A 23,633-nucleotide genomic window follows, 5' to 3' on the forward strand; every position below is an offset into this window, starting at 1 on the left:
TTGAAGTGGGCCATGGTGGAGTATTCACAGTATAGAAATCAGCAAGGGCTATAAATCAAGGCTTTATATAATGTTTTGTTGATTGTCTAGACCTAAGTAATGAAGACCTTTAATGACAATGCAGTTGAAACTTAAATGTCCTTCTTGACTGTAGCTGTTACATTGTGATAGTATTGAGAATTGAGGAACTATTACTCTAGTATTCAGAAAGTATTATTTGATTCAGCATAGAATACAGCTCACTTCATTGATGAATGAATGAAATTCCAACATATTGGTTTTTTTATTTTCAATTAACTGTTAATATGAATGAAAATAGTAACCACTGTTCATATCAGAACTACACTCATTCATCAGTTGTAATCATAGGTTGACCATGAACACAAGAGCATGGCAAAAATCACTGAAAGTGTACTGTGAGAATCGACTGGCTATGTGGAGTCTACAATGAAGAATATTATATATTTCATTATTATACTTGTAAATTGTGTGCTGTATAGCTTTCATAACAATAAACTTCATAGTCTGTTAAATATTTACCAGCACCTCATGAATAATGGATGAAGAATCTTACATAGAGAAATAGTAATCTCTAAATTCATTTGTTAAAATGTTGTGTTGTGTTATACTTGTTTTTCTCTGTGCTATACAGCCAAACAAGTATTACAACCTGATGAGGCCATGATGCCCAAGTCGTTATTTCCTATCTGGACCTCTCCAATGACTCTTCAGATCTTTATAGCTGTTGACCAAACTGATAGCCCCACTTGGATGTTTAACAGGTTCTGCAAACTTGTTGTGGTTTTGCCATGTCCCCAAGTGCTTGAGCCAAACCAAGGCAACAACCTTGATCGCTTACCTCACTTCCATCAACTCCATGTTTTAGTGGACTCGGTCTGCCGAAACAGAATACCATAGACTCGGGGCTTAAACACCAGACATTTATATCTTCCCAGTTCTAGTGAGAGCTCTGTTCCTTAAACACACCCAGCTAGTTCCTGCTGTGGGAATTTTTCAGTTGCTGTCTCTGTGCCAGGGATGGTTTACTCTCAGATCTTCATAAAACTGACTCCTTGTCACTCAGTGTTCAGATGAAATATTACCTTTTCATAGAGGCCTTCTTTGAAGGTCCATCTAATGTAATTCCCTTTCCTCTCCTGCCCTCCCTCAATCCTGCTGCTCTCTATCACATTAGGGTGGTGGTATTGCATAGTTGTGAAAAACATTAATTCTGTAGGCAAACTTCTCTATGCCATTACCAGCTGTGTGACTTTAGTCAACTTACCTAACCCCTCTGGGCATCAGTTTCCTCATATGTAAAGTGGGACTGATGTATTACTTAAATGAATTAAGATGTGTAAAGTATCTAATACACAATAAGTACTCAACACATGTTAGCTGCTATTATCACCTTGTTTTATTTTTTCATAGAATCTATCGTTACGTGATTTATTTATTTATTTATATGCTAATTGCCTCTCTCTCCCCTTCTCACCACCCCATCCCCACCTCCCTCCAAGATGTGAGGTCTGTGAGAAGAGGAAATTTATATTGCTTTGTTTGTGGGTGTTCCCTTGGTTTTTAGAGCAGAGGCTGGCACATAATGAGCACTTATGAAGTACTTGCTGACTAACCAGATGAATGAGGAGCAAACGTCAGAAAAGCAGCAGAATAACCAGGGCCATGTAGAGTTGTTTAGTTCATGTCCAGCTTTGCACACAGTATGCAGTGGTGGTGGGGCAGGACACTTTGAAAAATGAAAATAACATTCCCAACACTAAGCTCTAGCACTTCCTCGATCACTTAAAAAAAAACAAACAAACAAAAAAACAAAAACAAAAACAAAAACAAAAACAAAAAAAACCTTTGAGTTCTTGTCGTGACTCAGTGGTGACAAACCTGAATAATATCCATGAGGATTCAGGTTCAATCCCTGGCCTCGCTCAGTGGGTTAAAGATTCTGTATTACCATGAGCTGTGGATCTGGCTGAGATCTGACGTTGCTGTGGCTGTTGTGTATGCTGGCAGCTGCAGCTCCAATTGGACCCCTAGTGGATGTGGCCCTAAAAAGCAACAAACAAACAAACAAACAAAACTTTATTTGGGTCTCTCAAAGAACCCACTTTCCTGAAATCACTGTATCTTCTTCCTTCCTTTCCCGGTGATCAGCACAGTGCGTAGCTCAGAAAAGATGTGTCTTAAATATCTGTGGTGTGAACTGAAGTTTGTCACTTGCCATCGGCCTCTACATGGATTAAATTATGAGCCACCACAGCTGCTTACCCACAGCACCTCCTGAACAGAGCTCAGAGTGGACACCAGGAGTGATGCCCTCTGTGCTCTGGGAAAACTGGAAGAACAGGTCTTCAGATAGTCAGATATTTTTAGGAGAAGGTTTTATGTGCCCAATTCTTGCATCTCCTCATATCTAGAGAAAGACTAAAATCCTTCATGGTGATGTCTGCTCCTTGTGACTGGTGGTAACCTTCAGGAGATCAGCAACAAATATTTGTAAAATATGTGTATGGCTGCGTGCACCTCCCCTCACCTTTATCACATCCCTATATTCCCCCTTTTCCTCCTTGGGTGGTTTCAGCCCAGTCAGTAGTTAAGGATAAAAAAACGATGTCGGGGTCATCTGCAAACGCAGTCTCCTCCAAGGGTGAGAGGCAGTGAGTCCTGCAGGCTATGAAAACTCAGGATACTGGCCCCAATAGCAGAGGTACATATCAAAGGAACGATTTCAGTGAGCCCAGGCCTCTTTTGTTCTTGCTCCCCGCCCTTTGTAACAAAAACTCCTATAAATCCTAGCTCCTCCCTCAGTGCCACTGAGCAGTTTCTCAGAGCTACCTGAGGTGCTGTCTCCCAGGCTTAAGTCCTAATTTTGCCCCAAATAAAACTTAACTCTCAACTTCCAGCACATTTTTTTAAAGTCAACAGTGGAATAAACATAGTCTGTAACATAAGGCTGTAAGTTCTATAGCATTTGTATAGTGTTTACAGTTTACAAAGGCCAATATTCCTCACAACATGGGTGTCAGGCCATTTGTGGTCAACTTTAAATTTCTTCAGCACAGACAGGGTAATATTCTGTGTGGGTTAATTGGTTGAAGCTATGCCCTAGAAGTAGCTAGCATTCTAGTTATCAGGAATCCACATTCCGGGAGTACTTAACTAGCATCATACCAGAAAGGCCACATTCCAGATATGTAGCTACAAATTACTTTAGTCAGCTTGACATTCGAAGACTCTAGATGTTTTGTTAATTATCATAGTGAATACCAGAAATGGCTTTTTATTGGCAAAAATATTGAGGCAGAAGGTTAACTCAGGTAGTCAGTGTAGGAGCATGGGCTTTGATGCATTCTTTGATATTGCCATTGATTAACTTTTGTGGCTTAAGGGTTCCAGGGAGTAACACTTCCACAGGCTTTGTTTTATTATAAGAAATGAGCGTTCCCCGCTGGCTTTGTTTAATATAGAAAATGCAGATCTCTAGCCCACTCCTCAACTGATAAAAGAGGAATGAGAGGAGTTCCCGACGTGGCGCAGTGGTCAACGAATCCGACTAGGAATGATGAGGTTGCGGGTTCAATCCCTGGCCTTGCTCAGTGGGTTAAGGACCTGGCATTGCCGTGAGCTGTGGCGTAGGTCACAGATGTGGCTCCGATCCTGCATTGCTGTGGCTCTGGTGTAGGCTGGTGGCTACAGCTCTGATTAGACCCCTAACCTGGGAACCTCCACATGCCTCGGGAGCTGCCCTAGAAAAGGAAAAAAAAAAAAAAAAAAAAAAAAGGAATGAGAGGAATTGTAAAAGAAAAGGACAAAAGAAAACAAAACAACCCACAGAACTTCCAGGACATTTCCAACCCCCAAAGCCCTACTGGACAAGGACTGCTATAGGTACTTGAATAAGGCCAATGAGGGAAAACCACATTTTTCTGAACCCCACTTTGGTGCCTCTCCCCACCTTTAAGAGATAAAAACCCCTATAGGACAATAGAGAAAGGGGGCTCTTCTCTCCCCTCCCAGCAACCCTGGGAGCGATCAGCTTTCCTTTAATAAAGACATTGATTGCTGCCTGTGTGTTCCTGGAGGTCATCCTTCCACCACCTTGAACGAGAACCCGGATTCCAGTATCATCTTTCTGGCACCAGTATCAGCTTATTAGTTATGATGAATACTAGAGATGAGGTCTCAGAGAATGATCTCCACTCCTGAATAAACATGGTCTAAAAATTTGAGTCCTCAGCCTTTAGAGATGCCATCTAAGGTTTCATCTCTATTGGTCCTGGAAGATTTCTGGTTGCCAGATGCTGAGAATAACTATGATAACAGAATCCTACCATAACAGAATCCTACCTCTGCAGCCCTCTACTTCTGCTTCTCAACTTTCTAGAATGGCACCCCCCATACTATAGTTGCTATCTATAAGTGACTTTTGAGCACTGAAATATGGCTAGTTTAAATTGTAAAAAATACACATCAGATTTTAAAGACAGTACAAAAAATGTAAAATATCCCATTAATAATTTTTTATTATATTTTAACACCTATCTTCTGGATAGGTGTTAAAAAAAGGCAAAAAAAAAAAAAAAAAAGGAATGAGAGGAATGGTGAAAGAAAAAGACTAAACAAAACACCTATCTTCTGGATAGGTGTTAAAATATAATATTAACTTCACCTCAGAGTTTTTACTGTTTTTAATGTGGTTACTGGAAAATTTAAAATGACGTATGTGACTCAAATTGTATTTCCATAGGACAGTGCTGACGTAGGACAGAGCTCGATCTTCAATAACTTAACAGGACAGATAAAATACTATTTGTGTCTACTTTCTAATAAATACTCATTTCTGAATAAGGGACAAAGTTTGGTCTGATATTTGCTTTTATTTAATCGGGTAAAGAAATTGTGGGGTCCTTGTCCATATTGCTATAGACCAAAAAGAATTAAAAATTTTTAGGTGATCAAATGACTTAGCTGTCAACTGTTAGGTAGTAGAAACGTTAAAAACCAGCGATGATAATAACTACTACTAAGTCACATGCAAGATAACAGAAAAAAACTTGGTTGGAATCATGTAGTTTTAAAACTATCACGTATATTCTTTATTCCACAACACGCTATTAAGTAGCAACGATTAATATTAATAATAAGTACTATTAAGAGTCCTAACTTGACTCCTTGCAGAATTAACTGTAACTTCGCATCTTCTGCCTGAAAGGCTTCAGCGGCAATCACATCAACCTCCGCCAGCTTCAGCCGCGGACCCGCGCTACTCGGCCCACACAGCACAGCCAATCAGGGCTTTGGGGTGAGCTACGTCACTCTTCCGAAAGTCCTCTCCAATTTCCACAGTGCTCCTATTCTCCGCCCGCCTCTTTCCTATTTGTCCAAGGCGGCGGCGGACGGCCATTTTAGATTTGGGCGGAAATGCAGTTCAAACTGTGCGGTTAAAAGCCTGAAAATTAAAATCAAGCCATATTTGCACGTTAAACTTAAGGCCCAAGAAAGCAGTCACCTTCACGGACTAACTAGGCCGCGGGCACAGAGAGTGAACGGCGGAGTCGGCACCGGCGCCCACACTCAAGATGGCACCAGCTTGAGAATCACCCTCGCGGCCGCTCTATCTCGGTTCCGGGTTCCTTCGCTTCAGTGGTGGTGTTGGAGGGCTGAAGGCTGGCATTCTATCCGGCTTCCGGACAGTCTCTATGGTGCCGGAGGGACCAGACCTCAGAAGATTGTGGGTGTAGTGGCCAGAGCGTCACGGGGGAGGTGAGGGTGGTTGGTGTCAACAGGGGGCGAAGAGGGGACCGGAGCCAAGACCCTCGCCCGCCTCCCCCGCCGCCCTCCCGCAGGTAACAGGGAGCCCCACGCGGCGTCCTCCGTCAGTGCGGGCCTGGGCCGCGGGGGAGGGGGCCGGGCCGGGTGCGAGGCGGTGGGCGCGCGCGCCCCGATCTCGGGTCCGCGCTTGGGGCCCGCTCGGGGGCGAGCTCGGCGCGGCGCCGCTGCCGGTTGAGCTCTGCACTCCGGCTCCGCGCAGCCTCTCCTTGCTGAATGTGGGGCGCCCTGCTAACCTGGGCTTCCCGGGCGACCCCCGCCCGGTGCGGCGCTGGCGGCCGGAGCTTTCGAAGGAAGCGAAGGAGTTTCGCCTCGCGGGCAGGTGTGGAAGGTGAGGGGCCAGCGTCACAGGACTGCCGCCCCTGCCCCTCAGTGGTCCCGAGGAGTCGCGGTTGGACCCCCGCTCCCCTGCCCCAGCCCCCTGGCCGCCCTCCTCGCAGCGGGCAGGGCGAGTGTGCGCGGCGGGCCGGGACTGTGCCGGAGGCTGCGTGGCCAAGCCGCGGGAGCCTAGGGTTCCCCGCGCTGGATGCTGCCTTCATTTTCGATCCAAGACCAGTGCCAGGCCCCCAGAGGCCAGTTGGCTCCTGTCTTTGGGTAGTGCTTTTTGTTAAGAATAAAGATGAAACATTTCCCGGAAAATCATTTATAGGAAACCATGTGAGTCCTGAATTTTGGAATCCCTGTTACTATTTTTAAGTATTTTTTTATGCATACCCACATAACATCCCATGTCTTAGCTGAAATCATACGTAGTTCTTTTGGTCCATAAAGGCTTCATTATGTATTGCTGGACTGAGTTTAAGGAATGTATATGTGAAAGAGATCAAAGCAAAGGGTCTGAAGTACTGTTATCACCAGATGGCAGAATACGAATCAATACACGGTGCCCTTTGAACTCCCAATGCAAGCCCTTATGGTTGGAACTTCCAAGCCCAGGGAGCTAGGATCAAGATCATCTCGATTAATTGCTGTGAAATGAACAGAGGGAGAGAGCGTTCCCCGGAGCACACTGATTTCTTAGTTTAGTGTATGAGTTGCCCCATGACCTAGACAAGGGCTTTTAGTCCCACAGGTGGCCCAGAAACTTGATATGCTGGCCAAGGAAGCAAAAGGATGGAGGAAGATAGGTGAACAACATTTTAAAGAGAAGATCATGATGCATGTTCATGTCAGAAACTGGCTACCCAGCGTTTATTAGAGGGTGGAGATGGTAAATTCTGCAAAATACCCATGCTAATATCACAATATTAGAATATCCTTTTCTGCATTTTTGTGATTTCTTAATTTCAAAGTTAAAAGGTTTTATGTTTCCCCCTTAACTCCTCAAAACAAAAAAGAGCACTTTGGAAGTCCAGATATTTTTCTTTATCAGTATTACATTTCAGTAAGCCAGTTTTAGCTGAATTAAATAATTTTTAAAACACTTTGTATCAACAGTTTTGATGCCTCTTAGGAGACAGTTTTGTGAAGTTAAGAATTAAGAATTACTGCTTTTAAGACATCTTCAAATTACAGTCAACAGTACATCTTATTTCCCCTTAATGAAGTTTGCACTGGACATGGGCTCTAACCCAGCTACTCTGTAAGCATTGCACGGATAGTATCATGGACTTCTGTCAGCATTAATCATGCTTTCAAAGCAATGAAATGTTATCCTTTTGAGTTCTTACAAGAAAGGGATTCATTCCTTTTTAATTTTTAGGTGGTATTTTCTTAGGGTCTTAGACTCAAATATGCACTGCTAAGAAAAACTACCAGTTTTAACTTCTTCCTATAGCTTTTTTAACCCTCAATTGTTAATGATATTATAGTGGGATTCATAATGTTAGATGGAAGGTTAATAGTGTTCCCACGAGGAACTGTTTTGCTATTTAGAAATGACTAAGTAAATGGCCATTGCTGTACCTTTGCTGACTGCCATTCATTCAGCTAGAGCCCTGCCACTGAACTCTCATGACCGTTTTATCTCCTTTAGAGATTAATATTAAAACTAAGTAAATGGCATGAAGATTCTCTGCCAAGAAAATTTTCATTTTCCTGCAGCAGTTCCTTATGTGTGAATTTTGGAAAGCTCTATTTTGTGGCTAGGAGAGAGAAGGAAGTTAGACTAGCTTCATCCATATATACACTTTCCAAAGTGGCACTTCTCTTCTCCCTCCTCTAGTCTGACTGGTTTTTTCAGACAGGAGGAGTTAAAAAGAACTGCTTGTGAAATGGCAGTTGGTTTCTCAGAGCAGAGACCCATTCAGGCTAACTCAGGGGGTACCTCAGGCTACCCAGGATTGTGGGTGGCAGTGAGGAAGTGGATTTGAAGCTGGGCTTCCTGTAGCCTTGAAATGGGGTAGAACGTGTTCCTCTAAATCTAAGTCATTCTCCTAGTGTTTGCATTTCCTTCTCCTGCTGCCAGCTGGCTTCCTCTCTGCTTGCCAGTTTTCTGCTTTTACATGGCTTTGCCTTACCATAGCCCTGACTCTATCCTATGACATCCTTTTACCTTCAGCTATGCTAATAAGACAAAAATATCTCTTGTTCATTCAGATTCCTGGGGCAAACAGTGATTGGCTCTGCATTCAGGCTCTGGGTCCTAGAGATGGCTCATGTGAGAATTGTCTACAGGGTAGGCACCAGACCCATTAACTGTGTCCAAGAAGAGGAGTGCAAGACCCAAGTACTAAACATGACCCTCCCTACAGGAGCTAGGGTTGGGGGGCGGGGCGTTGCCAGAAGGCACCCCACCATCTCCAGAATAGAGGTATTAACAGTAGTTGCTTTTCTGTGATCCTATATAAATGCTAATTTTATTTGTAGTCCCAGGAGGAAGGTGGATGTTTCACAGTTGACCCTTGAACAACATGGGTTTGGACTACACAGGTCCACTTAGAGGCAGATTTTTTTTCAATAAATAGGCACTGTAGTACTTCACAGTTGACAGCTGGGTGAATCCCCTTAGTTGGTTGAATCCACTGATTTGGAATGGCAAATACAGAAGGCTGACTAATGTACTCAAATTTTTGATTGAGAGGGTGTTGGTGCCCCAACCCCTGAATTTTTTTTTTTTAAAGAGTCTACTGTAGTTGAGATAACTTGCCATTTTTCCTTTCTTCCTCTCTTTCTTTCTTTCTTTCTTTCTTTGTTATTCTTAAGAAAGATAAATTGCTAGGAAAGTAGGAACTCTGAATTTGTTACAAAGCCAACATAGTTTTTATCCTCAGAAACATTCTTGGGTTTTAAAAAACATCAAATTTTTTTTGTCTTTTCTAGGGCTGCACCTGAGGCATATGGAGGTTCCCAAGCTAGGGGTCCAATGGAAGCTGTAGCTGCCGGCCTACGCCAGAACCACAGCAACACAGGATCCGAGCTGCGTCTGTGACCTACACCACAGCTCACGGCAACGCCAGATCCTTAACCCACTGATTGAGGCCAGGGATCGAATCCGCAACCTCATTGTTCCTAGTCGGATTCGTTAACCACTGAGCCACGACGGGAATTCCAAAACATCAATTTTAGATAGCTTTAGTCTTTATACATGTTATATTCCTTATACAGTGATGTTTATGAGTCTGCAGGCATTTGAAATTCTCTGTTTTGTGTATGTGTTTTAAGCAGCATCACATCCTCTGATAACCTAGTAAGTGTTGTATGGAACTTCACTAAAGTGGGAAAAAGGCCAAGTAGAGGGTCTGTATATAATGATTATTGGGTTTATATTTACTCAAAGGATGCAGATTTTAAACTTAAATTTTTGTCTACATGGAATTTTTGGCTGTGTTACTTAGAACTAATAACTTGCTTGCCATAGTGCCAGAGTTAGTAAGAACTTTTATCTTTTTACTTTTAAAATTATGGTAAAGCCAGAGCTAGAAACTGACTGCCACAAAGTTTTCAGACATATGTTTGGCCTATACAAGTTCAAAAACATTGAAAAATGAGCCAAAATTGAAAAATATGGACATTTCTGGAGTTCACCTTGTGGCATGGTTGAAACGAATAAGGTTAGTAACATGAGGTTGTGGGTTGGATCCCTGGCCTCGCTCAGTGGGTTAAGGATCCAGCGTTGCTGAGAGCTGTGGTGTAGGGCGCAGGTGAGGCTTAGATCCTGTGTTGCTGTGGCTGTGGTGTAGGCCAGCAGCTGTAGCTCTGATTCAACTCCTAGCCTGGGAACTTCCGTATGCCATGGCTGTGACCCTAAAAAGACCAAAACATATATGTATATATGGAAATTTCCACTTAAATATTCAGGCTCTTGGCTCTTTATGGTAATTGGCATGATCAGGTAACTGATACAGCAGTCTAGGTTGGTCCTTGTGGTGGCTCCCTTCATAGTGCAAGCCTGCTTACAGTAGGTGCCTGTGCACACAGTAGACCCTTTGCTCCTCTCCCAATACCACTGGACTGCTCTGTATTGCCTGTTGTAACCACATGAGTTTGTATCCTGTTATATAGAAACATGTGTTCTTATTGTAGAAAATTTGGGAGGTGCAGGCAAATGTATGTGAATCACCTATGATCTGACATCTACGGCAAACCTCTGCTAATACTTTAGCATATTTTTCCAAGTCCGTGTGTGTGTGTGTGCGTGCATTTATGTGTGTATAATATATAGATAGCTATAGCTATAGGTTTATCATTACAGATTTCTTTTTAAAACAACTTTGTTGAGGTCTAATTGACCTAATAAACTGAACATTTTTAAGGTGTACAGTTTTATAAGCTTTGATATTTGCAAACATCATCAGAATCATAATCAAGATACTGAACATATCCTTTTCCCCCAGGTTTCCTCATAGCTGTCTAATCCTTTCCTCTCCCTTGATCCCTCTAACTGCTCCCGCCCCAGGCAACTACATCTATTTTCTGTCATTGTAGAGTACGGTGTAGTTTCTAGAACCTCGTGTGGGTGTGGGTTTTTTTTTGCATTTGATATTATACAGTTTTGCTCTTTCCCCCTTTTAGTATACCTTTGAAAAGCATTATGGGCAACCTCATGGTTCCTAGTCCTATTCGTTAACCACTGTGCCACGACAGGAACTCCTAAGTGCTTTTTGTCTAGAGTTGTTAGTTGTTACCTGACAAGCATTTTGGGTAATTTGCTGAGCATTTACTATTTTTATTGTCAAACAGCCTAGTTTATGAGGATTGTAGGAACTTTGTGTCTGGGTCTGAGTACTTGCCTATCTCTGTCTGGCTCATGTCACAGATAGGGACTCAGTGTTTGGAAATATTTTCTATTTTCTTTCAGGTCTGCTTGGCTTTGAGGAGGGGCTGCAGCACCACAGCCTCAGGGTATAAGGGATGGGATCAGAGAACAGCGCGTTGAAGAGCTACACCCTGAAAGACGCACCATTCACCTTACCCTCCGGACTTGCTGTTTATCCCGCTGTCTTGCAAGATGGTAAATTCGCCTCCGTTTTTGTGTATAAGAGAGAAAACGAAGACAAGGTTAATAAAGCTGCCAAGGTACTGTGATAGGTGATTACTTAATGGTTGTACTTTTTACGTCTTGTTTTCTATTTAAGAAATGGAATTAGTAAAGTTCAAAGGGGGCGGGTCATAAGGAATAGTATTTTTATTCATGTCCTTGAAAAATATAGTTGTCCTTACCTCATGGGAGTGTCTCCAGTGTGCATGACAAGGTCAAGTACTGCAGATAGGCCAAAAGCTTTGTACAACTCAGCATGATAGCTCTTATTGTCATATTTTACTTTTTTAGTGAGAAAGTTTGGGAGGTGATTTTATGTGGCTTATAGAAGAGAAAAGGACTTAATCTAGTTTAGCAAAAATGCACTAAGTGCATTTTAATTAGTGTATTAAATATTTTAGGAACTGTAACTACTGTTTTTTTTTTTTTTTTTCTTCTCTGAGGCATTGTGTTGCTCAGAGAATGTGAAACTAGAATGCTGGACCGGATGCCTCAGAGAGAATGTGGCCTGGGCTCTAGTTCTTGCTGAGACCTTAGAGCGTAACTTCAGGCGGCTTCAGTTTCCTCCTTAGGAAAAAGATTCTTTTACCTCACACATCCTAACCACTGCTCCTGGTAAAGGGTGCCAGTGTATTAGCATGCTGGCTGACCTACTGTCAGGGGAGCCTGGCCTCTTATTAAAAAAAATGATTCTCCCTCAGAATATAATTCAGGAAAACAAACTAAAGTGTCTTTTCTAATTAAAAAAACAAAAGTAAAGAGGCATTAGCTGATATTTCCTTGGATAGCTAGCATTTCCTTGGGTATGCAGCCATTTAGATTATCTTCAGGAAGGTTCAAAAAAGGCAACGATAGCTGCATTAATTAACTCTTCAGTGTTTATTGTGGCAGGCCTACTTTTCAGATTGATTTGTTATCTTTATTTTATTAGAATTATGATCTATATAACTCTGAGTCACTTTGTACTATCAACAAGTATGAAACATTGATATCTATTTCATAGGTCTACTTAAGTGGTTTGTACCTTTTTAATGATTATAAAGGGTTATATTATAATATGTAATATTAGTAATTAAATTCAAATTATTTTTCCCCCTTGGGATCATACCTTTCTGAGCCATGACTGGGTCTTTTCAAGAAGTTCATACTTGTCTCTTATGGCCGTCAGGTCATACTGTGGCTTTGAGTACCTGAGCTGTGAATCTGAGAAATTTGAAATGGCAACAAAATAATAAGGAGTTTAGATGTAGGTCACAATATTTGAGAAATGTATGGCATTGTGTCAGGTTTTATGGGCTTGATTTCCTAGGTACATGAAATATTAAAACAACATAATTAGCTTGCTTCACTTTTGCTAGAGTTCAGGTTCCTAATCCTACCTTCAGTGGTTCTAATGACCATTTCATGCAGGTAAATAGTGTTTTCCTTGCCAAAATTTGTTTGGTAGCAAGTTGTAAATAAAAAAATAACGATTACTGCACCCTGTTCGGCCTCTGGAATAAGATGAAATGCAGGTATAACCTTTGGCCACAAAACAATATCAGAAATACTTCAAGCCCATCACACCTTCTTGCTTTATCTTGAATTCCCTAGCTGTAATAGTATAATTTTCTGCCTAGTGACTCTGAGTCATTTCTAACCAATAGCCTATAAGGAATGATAAATCCTAAATCAGAACTTGGTTCCTGTGGTTTGCTATGATCTAAGTGCTTAGTTAGGGCTTCATGGTAAGTAAAGCTCAAAGAATGTTTCCTGAGTGTCTTTATACCAAGCATCCACATCGGAGTTGGTATATAGACGCTATGTAACTGCTCTGTTTAGTGCCTTGGGAAACAACATGCTCTTCTAAGGGTGATGGGTACAGGTGGCTTTGTGGGAGAGTTGGTTAACATATTTGAGAACCCACGATGTGTGGGCATGAGAAGGAAATAGAAGAGATGATTGCTGTGCATTCTACTTAAAGAATATTTTACTGCTCTTCCTTTTGTTGACATTTTCTTTCTGTTCCTCTCCTTCTCAGCCCTTTTCTATGCTATTTACAACCCTTATTCCCATAAATAAACTTCCCTACATTGTCAGCTTTTTTCTCTCCTTCAGCTGTGGCCACAGCATGCAAAAGTTCCCAGGCTAGGGGTTGAACCTGTGCTAAGCTGTAACCAACCAGAGCCACAGCAGTGACACCACCAGATCCTTAACCCCTTGAGCCACCAGAGAATTCCCATTGTCAGCTTTTAAAAAAATTATTTCCTTCCCAGAGTTTCCATCGTGACTCAGTTTTAATGAATCCAACCAGTATCCATGAGGATGCGGGTTCAATCCCTGGCCTTGCTCGGTGGGTTAAGAATCCAGCATTGCCATGGGCTGTGGTGTAGGTAACAGACGCAGCTTAGACCCATGTTGCTGTGGCTGTGGCATAGGCCAGCAGCTACAGCTCCGATTTGACCACTAGCCTGGAATCTTCCTTATGCTGTAGGTGTGGCCCTAGAAAGAGAAAAAAAAATCATTTCCTTGCCCTCATGATCAAAATCTGGTTCCCTTATAAGTCCTCTGAGCACTGTCCATTCAGGAGAACTTGAGTACTCCCCCCTCCCTCAGGTATGATAGGGTCACCATGGGGAACTGGCTCTTTCCAAGCTCCCACCAGTTTTCAGACTTCATATTCTCATCCTTGCTTCTCTAAATACCTGTCAAAGCTTATTATCTGAGCTCCAGAGCTATATTTCCACCTGCCTATTAAATATGTCCACCAGCACCTAAATGCAGGCTTTCCAACCTAGAATCCTTTATCTCTTTTCCTTTCTGCATTTTCCTACTAGTTTATGATCTAACCTCCAGGCAGTGGACATTTAAAGGCAGAATGTACTTCCATCTTTGACTCAGATTTGCATTTTAGGAATACAAGGAATAATATTTCTCCCTGAAAATTCTTGCTTTCTGGTTTAGACATCTTGTTATTTTGTCATATTTCTTTAATGAGTGAAATTAAACACTGTCTAAAAAACTTGCAAGTGAATTTGAGCTATCGTTAAGAACCACTATTTTGTGGCAAATCAGAGGCAGAATGGTAATGAAAAGTTAAGCTCCTAAGGCTTGAATTAATTATCTGGATAGCTGAGTCATAACTGATTCCCTAACAGTAGGGATAGTTTATATTTAAGGCTAGAATCTCATATTTAACATCTCTGTATGGGCCTAGGTAAGTATACATATTGCCAAATTATCTAGTACTACTGTATTTAATAATACAGGTCTTTACTCAGAATCCTCTTTCAAAGATCAGTACCTAGTGCAGTGAATGAGATGTGATAACTATTCAGTAACTTTGGGACAAATGCTTACAAGTCACTTTCATTCGACAAGTCTCCTTTCTTCACCAGAGCAAGAGCATTTATCTCTCAACTGATGTTCATTGAGAAGATATCCTAGTTACACTTAGTGCATATTGTTGCTCCCTCTGTGCTTTGGAGTAGCAGAAGCTTGAATCAAGAAATACTCAGAAAGTTCCCTGGTGGCATAGTGGTTAAGGACTCAGCATTGTCACTTCTGTGGCTTGGGTTTGATCCCTGCCCTAAGAACTTCCTTATGCAGTGGGCATGGCCAGAGAGTGTGTGTGTGTGTGTGTGTGTGTGTGTGTGTGTGTGTACATACATATTTCATTTCTGTTTGAATTCTTAACTGCTGACCTCTCCTGTGAATCTATGCCTAATTTATGCATAACATTGTGTGTGCCAAAGCTGAAAGACAAATAAGTTAAGGGACTTGTTCAGAATCATGCAAGGAGTTACTCCTTACTTTCTTGCTTCATTACACAAATCGTTTTAGATCAAGAATTTTACTGGGCATGTAAGGTAAAAAAAATAAGCAGAAGTAAAAGTTGAATTTATTTTTATTAATCAGATGGACATTTATTGACTCTGTATTTCCATGCCAGCACTGAACCAGGTAGATTCCTTCAGACTTACTAATCTGCCCTGAGTATTATTAGAAGGAGAATAAAAGAAGGTTTAAAACCAAAGGAAAACAATTAGACATAAAAGCTGAATGAAGAGTTTTTCCTGATGAAGTATTTCATGTTTGGCTTGCAAGTTATTTGAAATGTTTCTCATAATGAAAATATGAAAGAGGCTGCATAATTTTACTCAGAAACCACAACTCCAAAGATACTTGTAAGAAGTTCTCTTCATTTAGTACTCTTTCAACCAGCCCACTAGCACAATTCTTGGCTTATCTAGGCCTTTGATACACTGTTTGTTTATGTATGGATGGATTGTTTTAAAGGCAGATATACAAAGTAATAGTTTATAATTGCTAGTTAAAGAAATTCTAAACTCTTGTTTATTAGAGTAACCCAGGGGAGGGTAACAGCTTCCTTCTTAATAAAAATAAACCCTATTGGAGTTCCCGCTGTGGCACAGTGGGTTAAGAATCCAACTACAGTGGCTGGGGTCACTGCAGAGGCATGGGTTGGAAACCTGGGCAGGCACAGTGGGTTAAATAAAGTATCTTGTATTACCACAGCAGTGGTGTGATTTGTGGCTCAATCCATGGCCAGGGAACTTCCATATGCTGCTGGTGTGCCCATAAGAACCAAAACAAAACAAAACCCCTATTGGAGCTACTCCAGAGTTGCCAAAATTTGAGATAAGAAATAATTTGGACACATCAATCCAATCAGAAGATTCTCTTATGATCTTAACTGGGTGAAGCTTAATAGACAAGTTCGAGGTGACTGATACAAAACTTGTACCTGTGCTGCATTATGGACTCTTAAACGATCTCCTATTCTTCCAAGAAGATGTTTTGGAACATTGTGTACTAAGTGCTTATTTAGGAAAACAAAACCTGGTATTAGATTGAGGGTCGTTCTTCTCGAGATGAAATCTTCCATCACTTCCCTCCCATTTTGATGATTGGTTTGCAAGGCTTCCCCAGGTGCAGTGGATTGTATAGGGTAGTCCTTAGAGATTTAAATTCATGTAATTTCTTTTAGAAAAACTGAGTGAATTAAAAGGAAAACCACTACTCCAGCATTTTAAGTTTTGCTGTACATACATGATAAGATTATTACCTGGATTAGGAATTTTGAATTATGGATCTCCTAAATTGCTCAAGTCAAATTTTAGGGGGTAAACAGAATGGGTGGAGATTGGGAAATCTGCATCTGATAGGCTGTTATAAGACCAACCAGGGAAGGAAAGCAGCTACACAGTTAACCTCTTATGTTCAGACCCAAATTTTCTTAAATTTGTCATCCATCAGTGTATACTCTTTGTTTGCTAAGAAAATAGGACAAAGGAAAAAGGTGTGCATTGGGGGAGAATATTCCATAGTGGGAATTTCTTTTTTGCACAGAGGAGTTCCTTTAGTATTTGTTTTAAAGCTGGTCCAGTGTTGCTAAATTTTCTTAGCTTTTGCTTATCTGTAAAGCTTTTAATTTCTCCTCCAAATCTGAATGAGAGCCTTGCTGGATAAAGTAATCTTGGTTCGAGGTTTTTTTCTTTCAACATTCAGTGTATTGTGCCACTCCTTTCTGGCCTGTAGAGTTTCTGTTGAAAAATTTGCTTATAACCTTATCAGGGTTCCCCTGTATGTTATTTGTTTCTTTTCCCTAGCTGCTTTCAGTATTTTCTCTTTGTTTTTAATTTTGGTCAGTTTGACACGTGTCTTGGGGTGTTCCACATTGGGTTTATTTTATGTGGAACTTGTTGTGCTTCCTCAATTTGAGTGAGTGGTCCCTTTCCCATGTTAGGGAAGTTTTCAGCTATTATCTCTTCAAATTCTCTCTTTGAATTCTGGCACCCCGCAATACAGACGTTGGTACATTTAACATTGTCCCAGAGTTCTCTGAGACTGTCTTTATTTCTTTTTGATCCTTTTTGCTCCTGCATCAGTGATTTCCACTAGTCTGTCCTCCGCCTCCCTTATTTGTTCTTCTGCCTCCTGTATTCTGCTGTTGGTTGCTTCTAATGAATTTTTTATCTCAGTTATTGTATTTTGCATCTTTGCTTGCTTAAGTTTTAATTCTTGGATTTCTTTGCTCAGTGTTTGCTCTAAATTATCAATCTTTGCCTCCAGTCTATTTCCAGTGTCCTGCGTCATCTTTACTATCAGCAGTCTAAAGTCTTTTTCCTGTAGGCTGATAATCTCCTGATCACTTAGCTGTTTTTCTGTTTTTTTTTTTTTTTTTTTTTTTTTTGCTCCCTTATCTGAGTTATAGGTCTCTGCCTTTTCATTTTTTATAGGTTTTTGGTGTGGTGTACTTTTTGCAGACAGTAAGAGTTGTAGCCTCTCTTCTGATGTCTGCCCCCATTGTGGCTGAAGTTGGTACAGGGGTGGGAGGGGCTTGCTGTAAGCTTCCTGTTGGGAGGGACTGGTGCCTGCCCACTGGTAGGTAGGGCTGATTCCTGTGCCTCTGGTGGCACATGCTGATGAATATTCCCAACAGCTTTGCTTCCAATGTCCCTCCCCTGCAACGAGCCACAGTCACCCCCTGTTTTCCCAGGAGATCCTCCAAGAACTGCAGTCAGGTCTGACCCAGATTCCTGTGGAGCCCCCCCTTCGCCCTGGGACCCATTGCTCATGAAAGCCTGTGTGCACCTTTCAGAATGGGGTCTGTGTTTCCCCCAGTCCTGTGGAGCTCCCACACACAAGCCCCACTGACCTTCAATGCCAGATGCTCTGGGGGCTTTTTCTTCCACTGCCAGATCCCCAAGCATGGGGACCTGACATGGGGCTCAGAATTCTCACTCCTGTAGGTGAGTCTCTGTGATACAGTTACTTTCCAGTCTGCAGGCTGCCCACCCAGCGGGTATGGGGTTGCTTATATCTCGTAATCCCCCTTCCTACCTCTTGATGTGGCTTCCACTTTGTCTTCTGGAACAGGATATCGTTTTCCAGTCCATTTGGTTGAAGGTTGTTCAGCATTTGTTTGTAATTATGTTGTTTTTATGAGAGAAGGTGAGCTCTAGTCCTTCTCTTCTGCCGTCTTAATCCTTTCTGGGAATTTCTTAAGTGGGCTAGCCATACCCTAGGGACTGTGCAACATTCATTGTCCTTTGAGGGAAAAATATTGAGAATGTCTATTTAAATTTATTTTTACTCTTTTGTTTTGGTACTTTCTCTTTGGGTATTTTATGGTACTGTATGTATTTTATTTATATATATACAAAATGTATATTATATATTTGTATTATATATTATGCATAAGGCACTTATCTAATTTTTTTTACTGGTGTGAACAAAATCCTTTGACAGTCACTTTTCTGGACAATAAGAAAAGTTTTAAAAATGGTCGAATATTTTAAAGGAGACTACGTAGTTCATAAATAAAAAGGCAAAAAATAAGAAAATAAGATCAACAAAATCAAAATGTTGGAGTTTCCATTATGACTCACTGGGAGAACCTGACTAGTATCAATGAGGATGTGGGTTTGATCCCTGGCCTTACTCAGGGGCTTAAGGATCTGGCATTGCTGCATGCTGTGTAGGTTGTGGTGGGTGAGGCTCAGATCTGGTGTGGCTGTGGCTGTGGCCTAGGCTGGCAGCTATGGCTCTGATTCGATCCTGAGGTTGGGAATTTCCACATGCTGCAGATGCAGCCCTAAAAAAAGAAAAAAATTTGAAATGTTTACCCTTCATTAGGGTGCTAATCCATTCACAATTGTTTTATGGCCCAGCATATGGTCTGTTTTTGTGAATATTGCATGTACATTTGTAAAGAATGTATATTCTGCAGTTGTTGGATATAGTATTTTCTAAATTTCAGTTTGATTAAGGTAATTGATATTGTTCAGGTTTTCTGTTTGTATTTATTTATTTAAGGTAGTTTTTTTGGTAAGTTTTATTGATTGTTGAGGTACAGGCTTTAAAATCTCCAACTCTGATACTGTGATTGTGGAATTGTCTATTTCTTTCTTTCATTTTCCCAGTATTTGTTTCATGTGTATTTTGTGTTTCTGTTGTACACACTTGTTATGCATATACACACTTATAGCTACTAGGTCTTTTTAATGAATTGTCCCTTTTATTCTTTAAGTACTAAATGCATTTTACCTCTGGCAATACTCTTTGTCTTGGAAGAGTATTTTGCGTGGTAGAAATATATCCACTCCAGCCTTCTTATGCTTACTGTTTTTATGGTATATTCTTTTCTGTCAGATTTATTTATTTTCTGTCTGTCTACCTAGCTCTGTGTTTAAAGTATGTCTTTTATAGGCAGCATAGATTTGGGTCTTCGTTTTTTTATTCACTCATAATTGGAGTGTTTAGATCATCAACATTTAACGTAATTACTAGTTTGGTTGAATTTTATTATTATTATTATTTATCCACTTCTGCTTTTTGTTCTGTTCTCCCTTTTCTTATGAATTATTTTAATATTTTTAGTATTCCATCTAATGTGTCTTGATTTGAGGGGCTATATTTAATTTTTTTTAATGGTTGCACTAAAGATTTCAGTATACATAACTAACTCTTAACAGTCTACTTGTGGTTAGTATTGTACCACAGTCACATAAAATATAGGAGCCTTGGAATCATGTAGTGTCTCCAGCACCCAACCTTGCTATTCTTTTGTTACGTAAATATCAACTGTATGGGCACATGCTTGTGCAAACATATGCATCAAGGCACAGATTGAAAACCTCACCAGGCAGTGATAACAGTATTTATAGTCATACATATTTTAAATAAGAGATCAAAGTGTGGCCTTCAAATTTATCCTGATACTTACTATCTCTGATGCTCTTCCTTCAATCCTGAAGATCCAGGTTTCCCTTTGATATCATTTCCCCCTCAGCTTGAAGAACTTTCTTTAACATTTTTGTAGAACAGGTCTTCTAGGAACAACTTTACTCTTTTCTCTGATCAAAAATGCCTTTATTTTGCCCTCTTTCCTCATAGGTATTTTTGCTAGATACAGAATTCAGGGTCGATAATTTTTTTCCTTCATTGCTTTGTCTTTTGAATTCTATTTTCTTATGAGAAACTAGTATCAATTCCGTTTGTTATTCCCACCTAATGTGTTGTATTTTTCTAGCTGCTTCCAAGATTTTTTATTTCTCTTTGATTTTCAGCCATTTGATAATGTAATTAGATGTAGTTTTCTTTGATTTATCCTATTTGGTGTTCTTTCTTAAATCTGTGAACTTAAGTATTTGGCCAAATCTGGGAAATTTTCAGCCATTATATTTTTATACCCTGATTCTTTTTTCTTTCTTTTTCGGAATTCCAGTTACATGCATTATATTTTTGGTTATTGTCACCCAGGTTTCTTAAGCTTTGATCATTTTTTATATTTTTTTGTCTTTTGTCTTTTTAGGGTCTCACCCATGGCTTATGGAGGTTTCCAGGCTAGGGGTCTAATTGGAGCTACAGCTGCTGGCCTGCACCAACGCCACAGCAATGCCAGATCCGAGCCACGTCTGTGATGTACACAACAGCTCACGGCAACTCTGGATCCTTAACCCACTGAGCAAGGCCAGGGATCGAACCTGTAACCTCATGGTTCCTAGTTGGATTCATTTCTGCTGTGCCACGACGGGAACTCCTGATCATTTTTTAAAAACTACTTTTTCCTTTTTTTCTTTTTTTCAATTGTCTACAGCTGTGGCATATGGGCCAGGGATTGAATCCATGCCACAGCTGCAGCAACACTGGATCCTTTAACCCTCTGTGCCAGCCAGGGATCACATTTGCGTCTTCACAGTGACTGGAGCCACTGTGGTAGGATTCTTTTTTTTTTTTTTTTTTAACACAGCTACACCTGTGGCATATGGAAGTTCCTGGGCTAGAGGTCAAATCAGAGCTGCAGCTGAAGCCTGCACCTCAGCCCTGGCAACACTGGATCTGAGCCACATCTGAAACCTACACTGCAGCTTACGGAAATGCCAGATCCTCAACTCACCGAGTAAGGCCAGGGATCAAACCCAAATCCCCAGAGACAGTGTCGGGTCCTTAACCCTTTTTTCTTTAGATTGGTTAATATCTTCAGGTTCACTGACTCTTGCATCTGTCATCATCATTTCAGTTACTTAGTCCATCAATTGAATTTTTAAATTTGTGATATTTTATTTTTAGTTTCTAAAATTTCCATTTTAGTTATTTTATGTAACATTTATTTCTCTTCTGAGGACTTCTGTCTTTCCACTTCTAACTATTTCTTTTACCTTCAAGGAAGAATGGTTGTAATAGCTGCTTCAAATTCTTTCTGATAATTCTAAAATCTGGTATGTCTGGTCCATCTTGGGGTTGATATTTGCTATTGTCTTTTCACGTTTTCGTGGTTCTTTGGTTTGTATCCTGGACATTTTGAATGTCCTGTTGCATAGACTCTTGTTTCTGCTATAGTCCTCTGGAGAATGTTGATGCTTTTTGTTTAGCAGGCAGCCACTCCCCTTAGGTTCAAGCTTCATCCTTTTTTTTTTTTTAAACTGCTCTCCTGTTCCTGCTGTGACGCAATGAGATTGGCAATATCTCTGCAGCACCAGGATGCAGGTTTGATCCCCAGTCTGGCACAGTGGCATAGGTCACAGCTGTGGCTTGGATCTGATCCTTGATCCAGAAATTCCATATGCTGCGGGGTGGCCAAAAATGGAAACAAACAAACAAACAGACAAACCCAAACTTCTCCTCTCAGCCTTCCTCTGCATGGTAGTTCAAACCTAACTTTGCTGTGTTGGTTTGGGTCTGTCCTGTGCAGGCTTGGTGCCAGGGTTAATCTGAGATCTGTGTGGGAATAGATAACTAGGGCATCTTCTTCTCCCCCTTTTTCCCCTCTGGGACATCCTCCTCATAGTCAAGCCTGCCTTGGTTCCTTTCTGTGATTCTCCTGGCCAAAAAGATGGGAAGATTTCTATTAGAATTTTAGCCACCTTTGCTATACTGCTTTGTGGTGGGGGCCAACCTTCGGTGCACAACTGTGAGAAGGGACATTCCCCAAACCAAGAAACTCACCCCCATCAGTGACTCCCTTCTGTAAGCTAAGTGTTTTTGTTTACTTTTTCAGAGATCTCAGGTGGTTGTTTCTGACACTTTGTTTAAAGTTTATAGCAGTAATCCTTGGAGATCTGGGCCCTTGGAGGACCTCCACTTCCATAACGGAACTGGAAGTCACTGGAATAGTGCAAATGTTGGTAATGTGAATACCGTCATAACAGAATCATAGCTTCTTCTTTGCCTGTTTGAATCTTGGGGCCATAGGTCAGGGAAGTAAGAAGTTGAAAATGACCTTGAATGTAAGTATACATTTTCTGACTTGACTACGACATCTATGAAACTTTAATTAATCTTGTTTTCAGTCATTCCCTTCACGAATTCCTCTGTTTGTATTTTTAAAGCACTTGAAGACACTTCGTCACCCTTGCTTGCTGAGATTTTTATCCTGCACTGTGGAAGCGGATGGTATTCATCTTGTCACAGAGCGAGTGCAGCCTCTGGAAGTGGCTTTGGAAACACTGTCTTCTGCAGAGGTCTGTGCTGGGATCTATGACATATTGCTGGCTCTTATCTTCCTTCATGACAGAGTAAGTAACCTGGACACAGTGCCTCACAAACCTTCATGTAGGTTGGGGGTGGGGGAGGTTGGTGTAAGTGGTAGTGCTTGTAATTTGTGGTATCTAAGGAAATCATAATTTATTCTTCTTATCAGAAAACATCCTGAGGGAGAAGAGCACAATGAAAGGCACAGGAGATGTAATAGACAAGTGGTTTGTAGAATTGGCAACAGGTTCTTTGTCTCTGGGCACTTATTTATGGAACTTTTTTCAGTTTACTATAATCTCTCTAATTTTGTCTCAGTCTACCTAAAAATAGCTACAGATGGTATTTGTTATTAAGACAAGATAAAGGTTTAATAAAATCAGTGCTGCTCTGGACCACCATTCCTAATTGTTTTCAGGAGGGTTTTTTTTTTTTTTTTCCACTTATTTTAGATTTTAAAGAAAGAAATTACCATTTTTCAGATAGAGGCAGAGTTTAACACACCCTTTCCCATTCAAGTAGGTGGTACCGGTGAGAGACTGCCCCTTAGCACTGTGGTGATATTTGCTCTTACTTCTGGTCTGCTTTTTAACAGTATTTTTGAGCTACTGTTTCTTAATGAAATTTGCATTCTGAAGTAGGCAGCCCCCCAAGATTAAAAAACACCAGTCACAGGTTAGAAGCACTTTCATTTGCCTCATTTTAATATGTTTAACACTTTTCTGTTAATGGGAGACTGTCTCTCTAGATATTATTTGGATTTATCTTCTCTTAAAAGTGTGTCTGAGATTCACATAAGAAGAACTATTAATGCTCCACTGTGAGGAATATTTTCTTTGTTGGAGAAATGCGTGAATGTGGCAAAAGTCTGAATAGTATGAGAGTGAAGATT

At 40.8% G+C, this 23,633-nt stretch overlaps 1 protein-coding gene across 9 annotated transcripts in view; it reads left to right on the top strand.

The window, feature by feature from the left end:
- The window catches only part of SCYL3 (SCY1 like pseudokinase 3), a 41,503-nt gene continuing 23,249 nt past the window's right edge, over positions 5,380-23,633 (top strand). The window contains exons 1-4 of one of the 9 annotated variants that reach the window (XM_021089433.1): positions 5,388-5,861; positions 6,047-6,175; positions 11,084-11,301; positions 22,600-22,785. In XM_021089433.1, the coding sequence (XP_020945092.1) occupies positions 11,137-11,301; positions 22,600-22,785 (351 nt within the window). In that variant the 5' untranslated portion in view covers positions 5,388-5,861; positions 6,047-6,175; positions 11,084-11,136. Of the gene's footprint in view, positions 5,862-6,046; positions 6,176-6,304; positions 6,502-6,916; positions 7,055-11,083; positions 11,302-22,599; positions 22,786-23,633 lie in introns of those variants that run through there. The other 8 variants (XM_005663107.3, XM_021089431.1, XM_001927973.6 and 5 more) reach the window with 8 other exon arrangements.

Source organism: Sus scrofa, chromosome 4, assembly GCF_000003025.6.
Source record: "Sus scrofa isolate TJ Tabasco breed Duroc chromosome 4, Sscrofa11.1, whole genome shotgun sequence".
NCBI lineage: Eukaryota > Metazoa > Chordata > Mammalia > Artiodactyla > Suidae > Sus > Sus scrofa.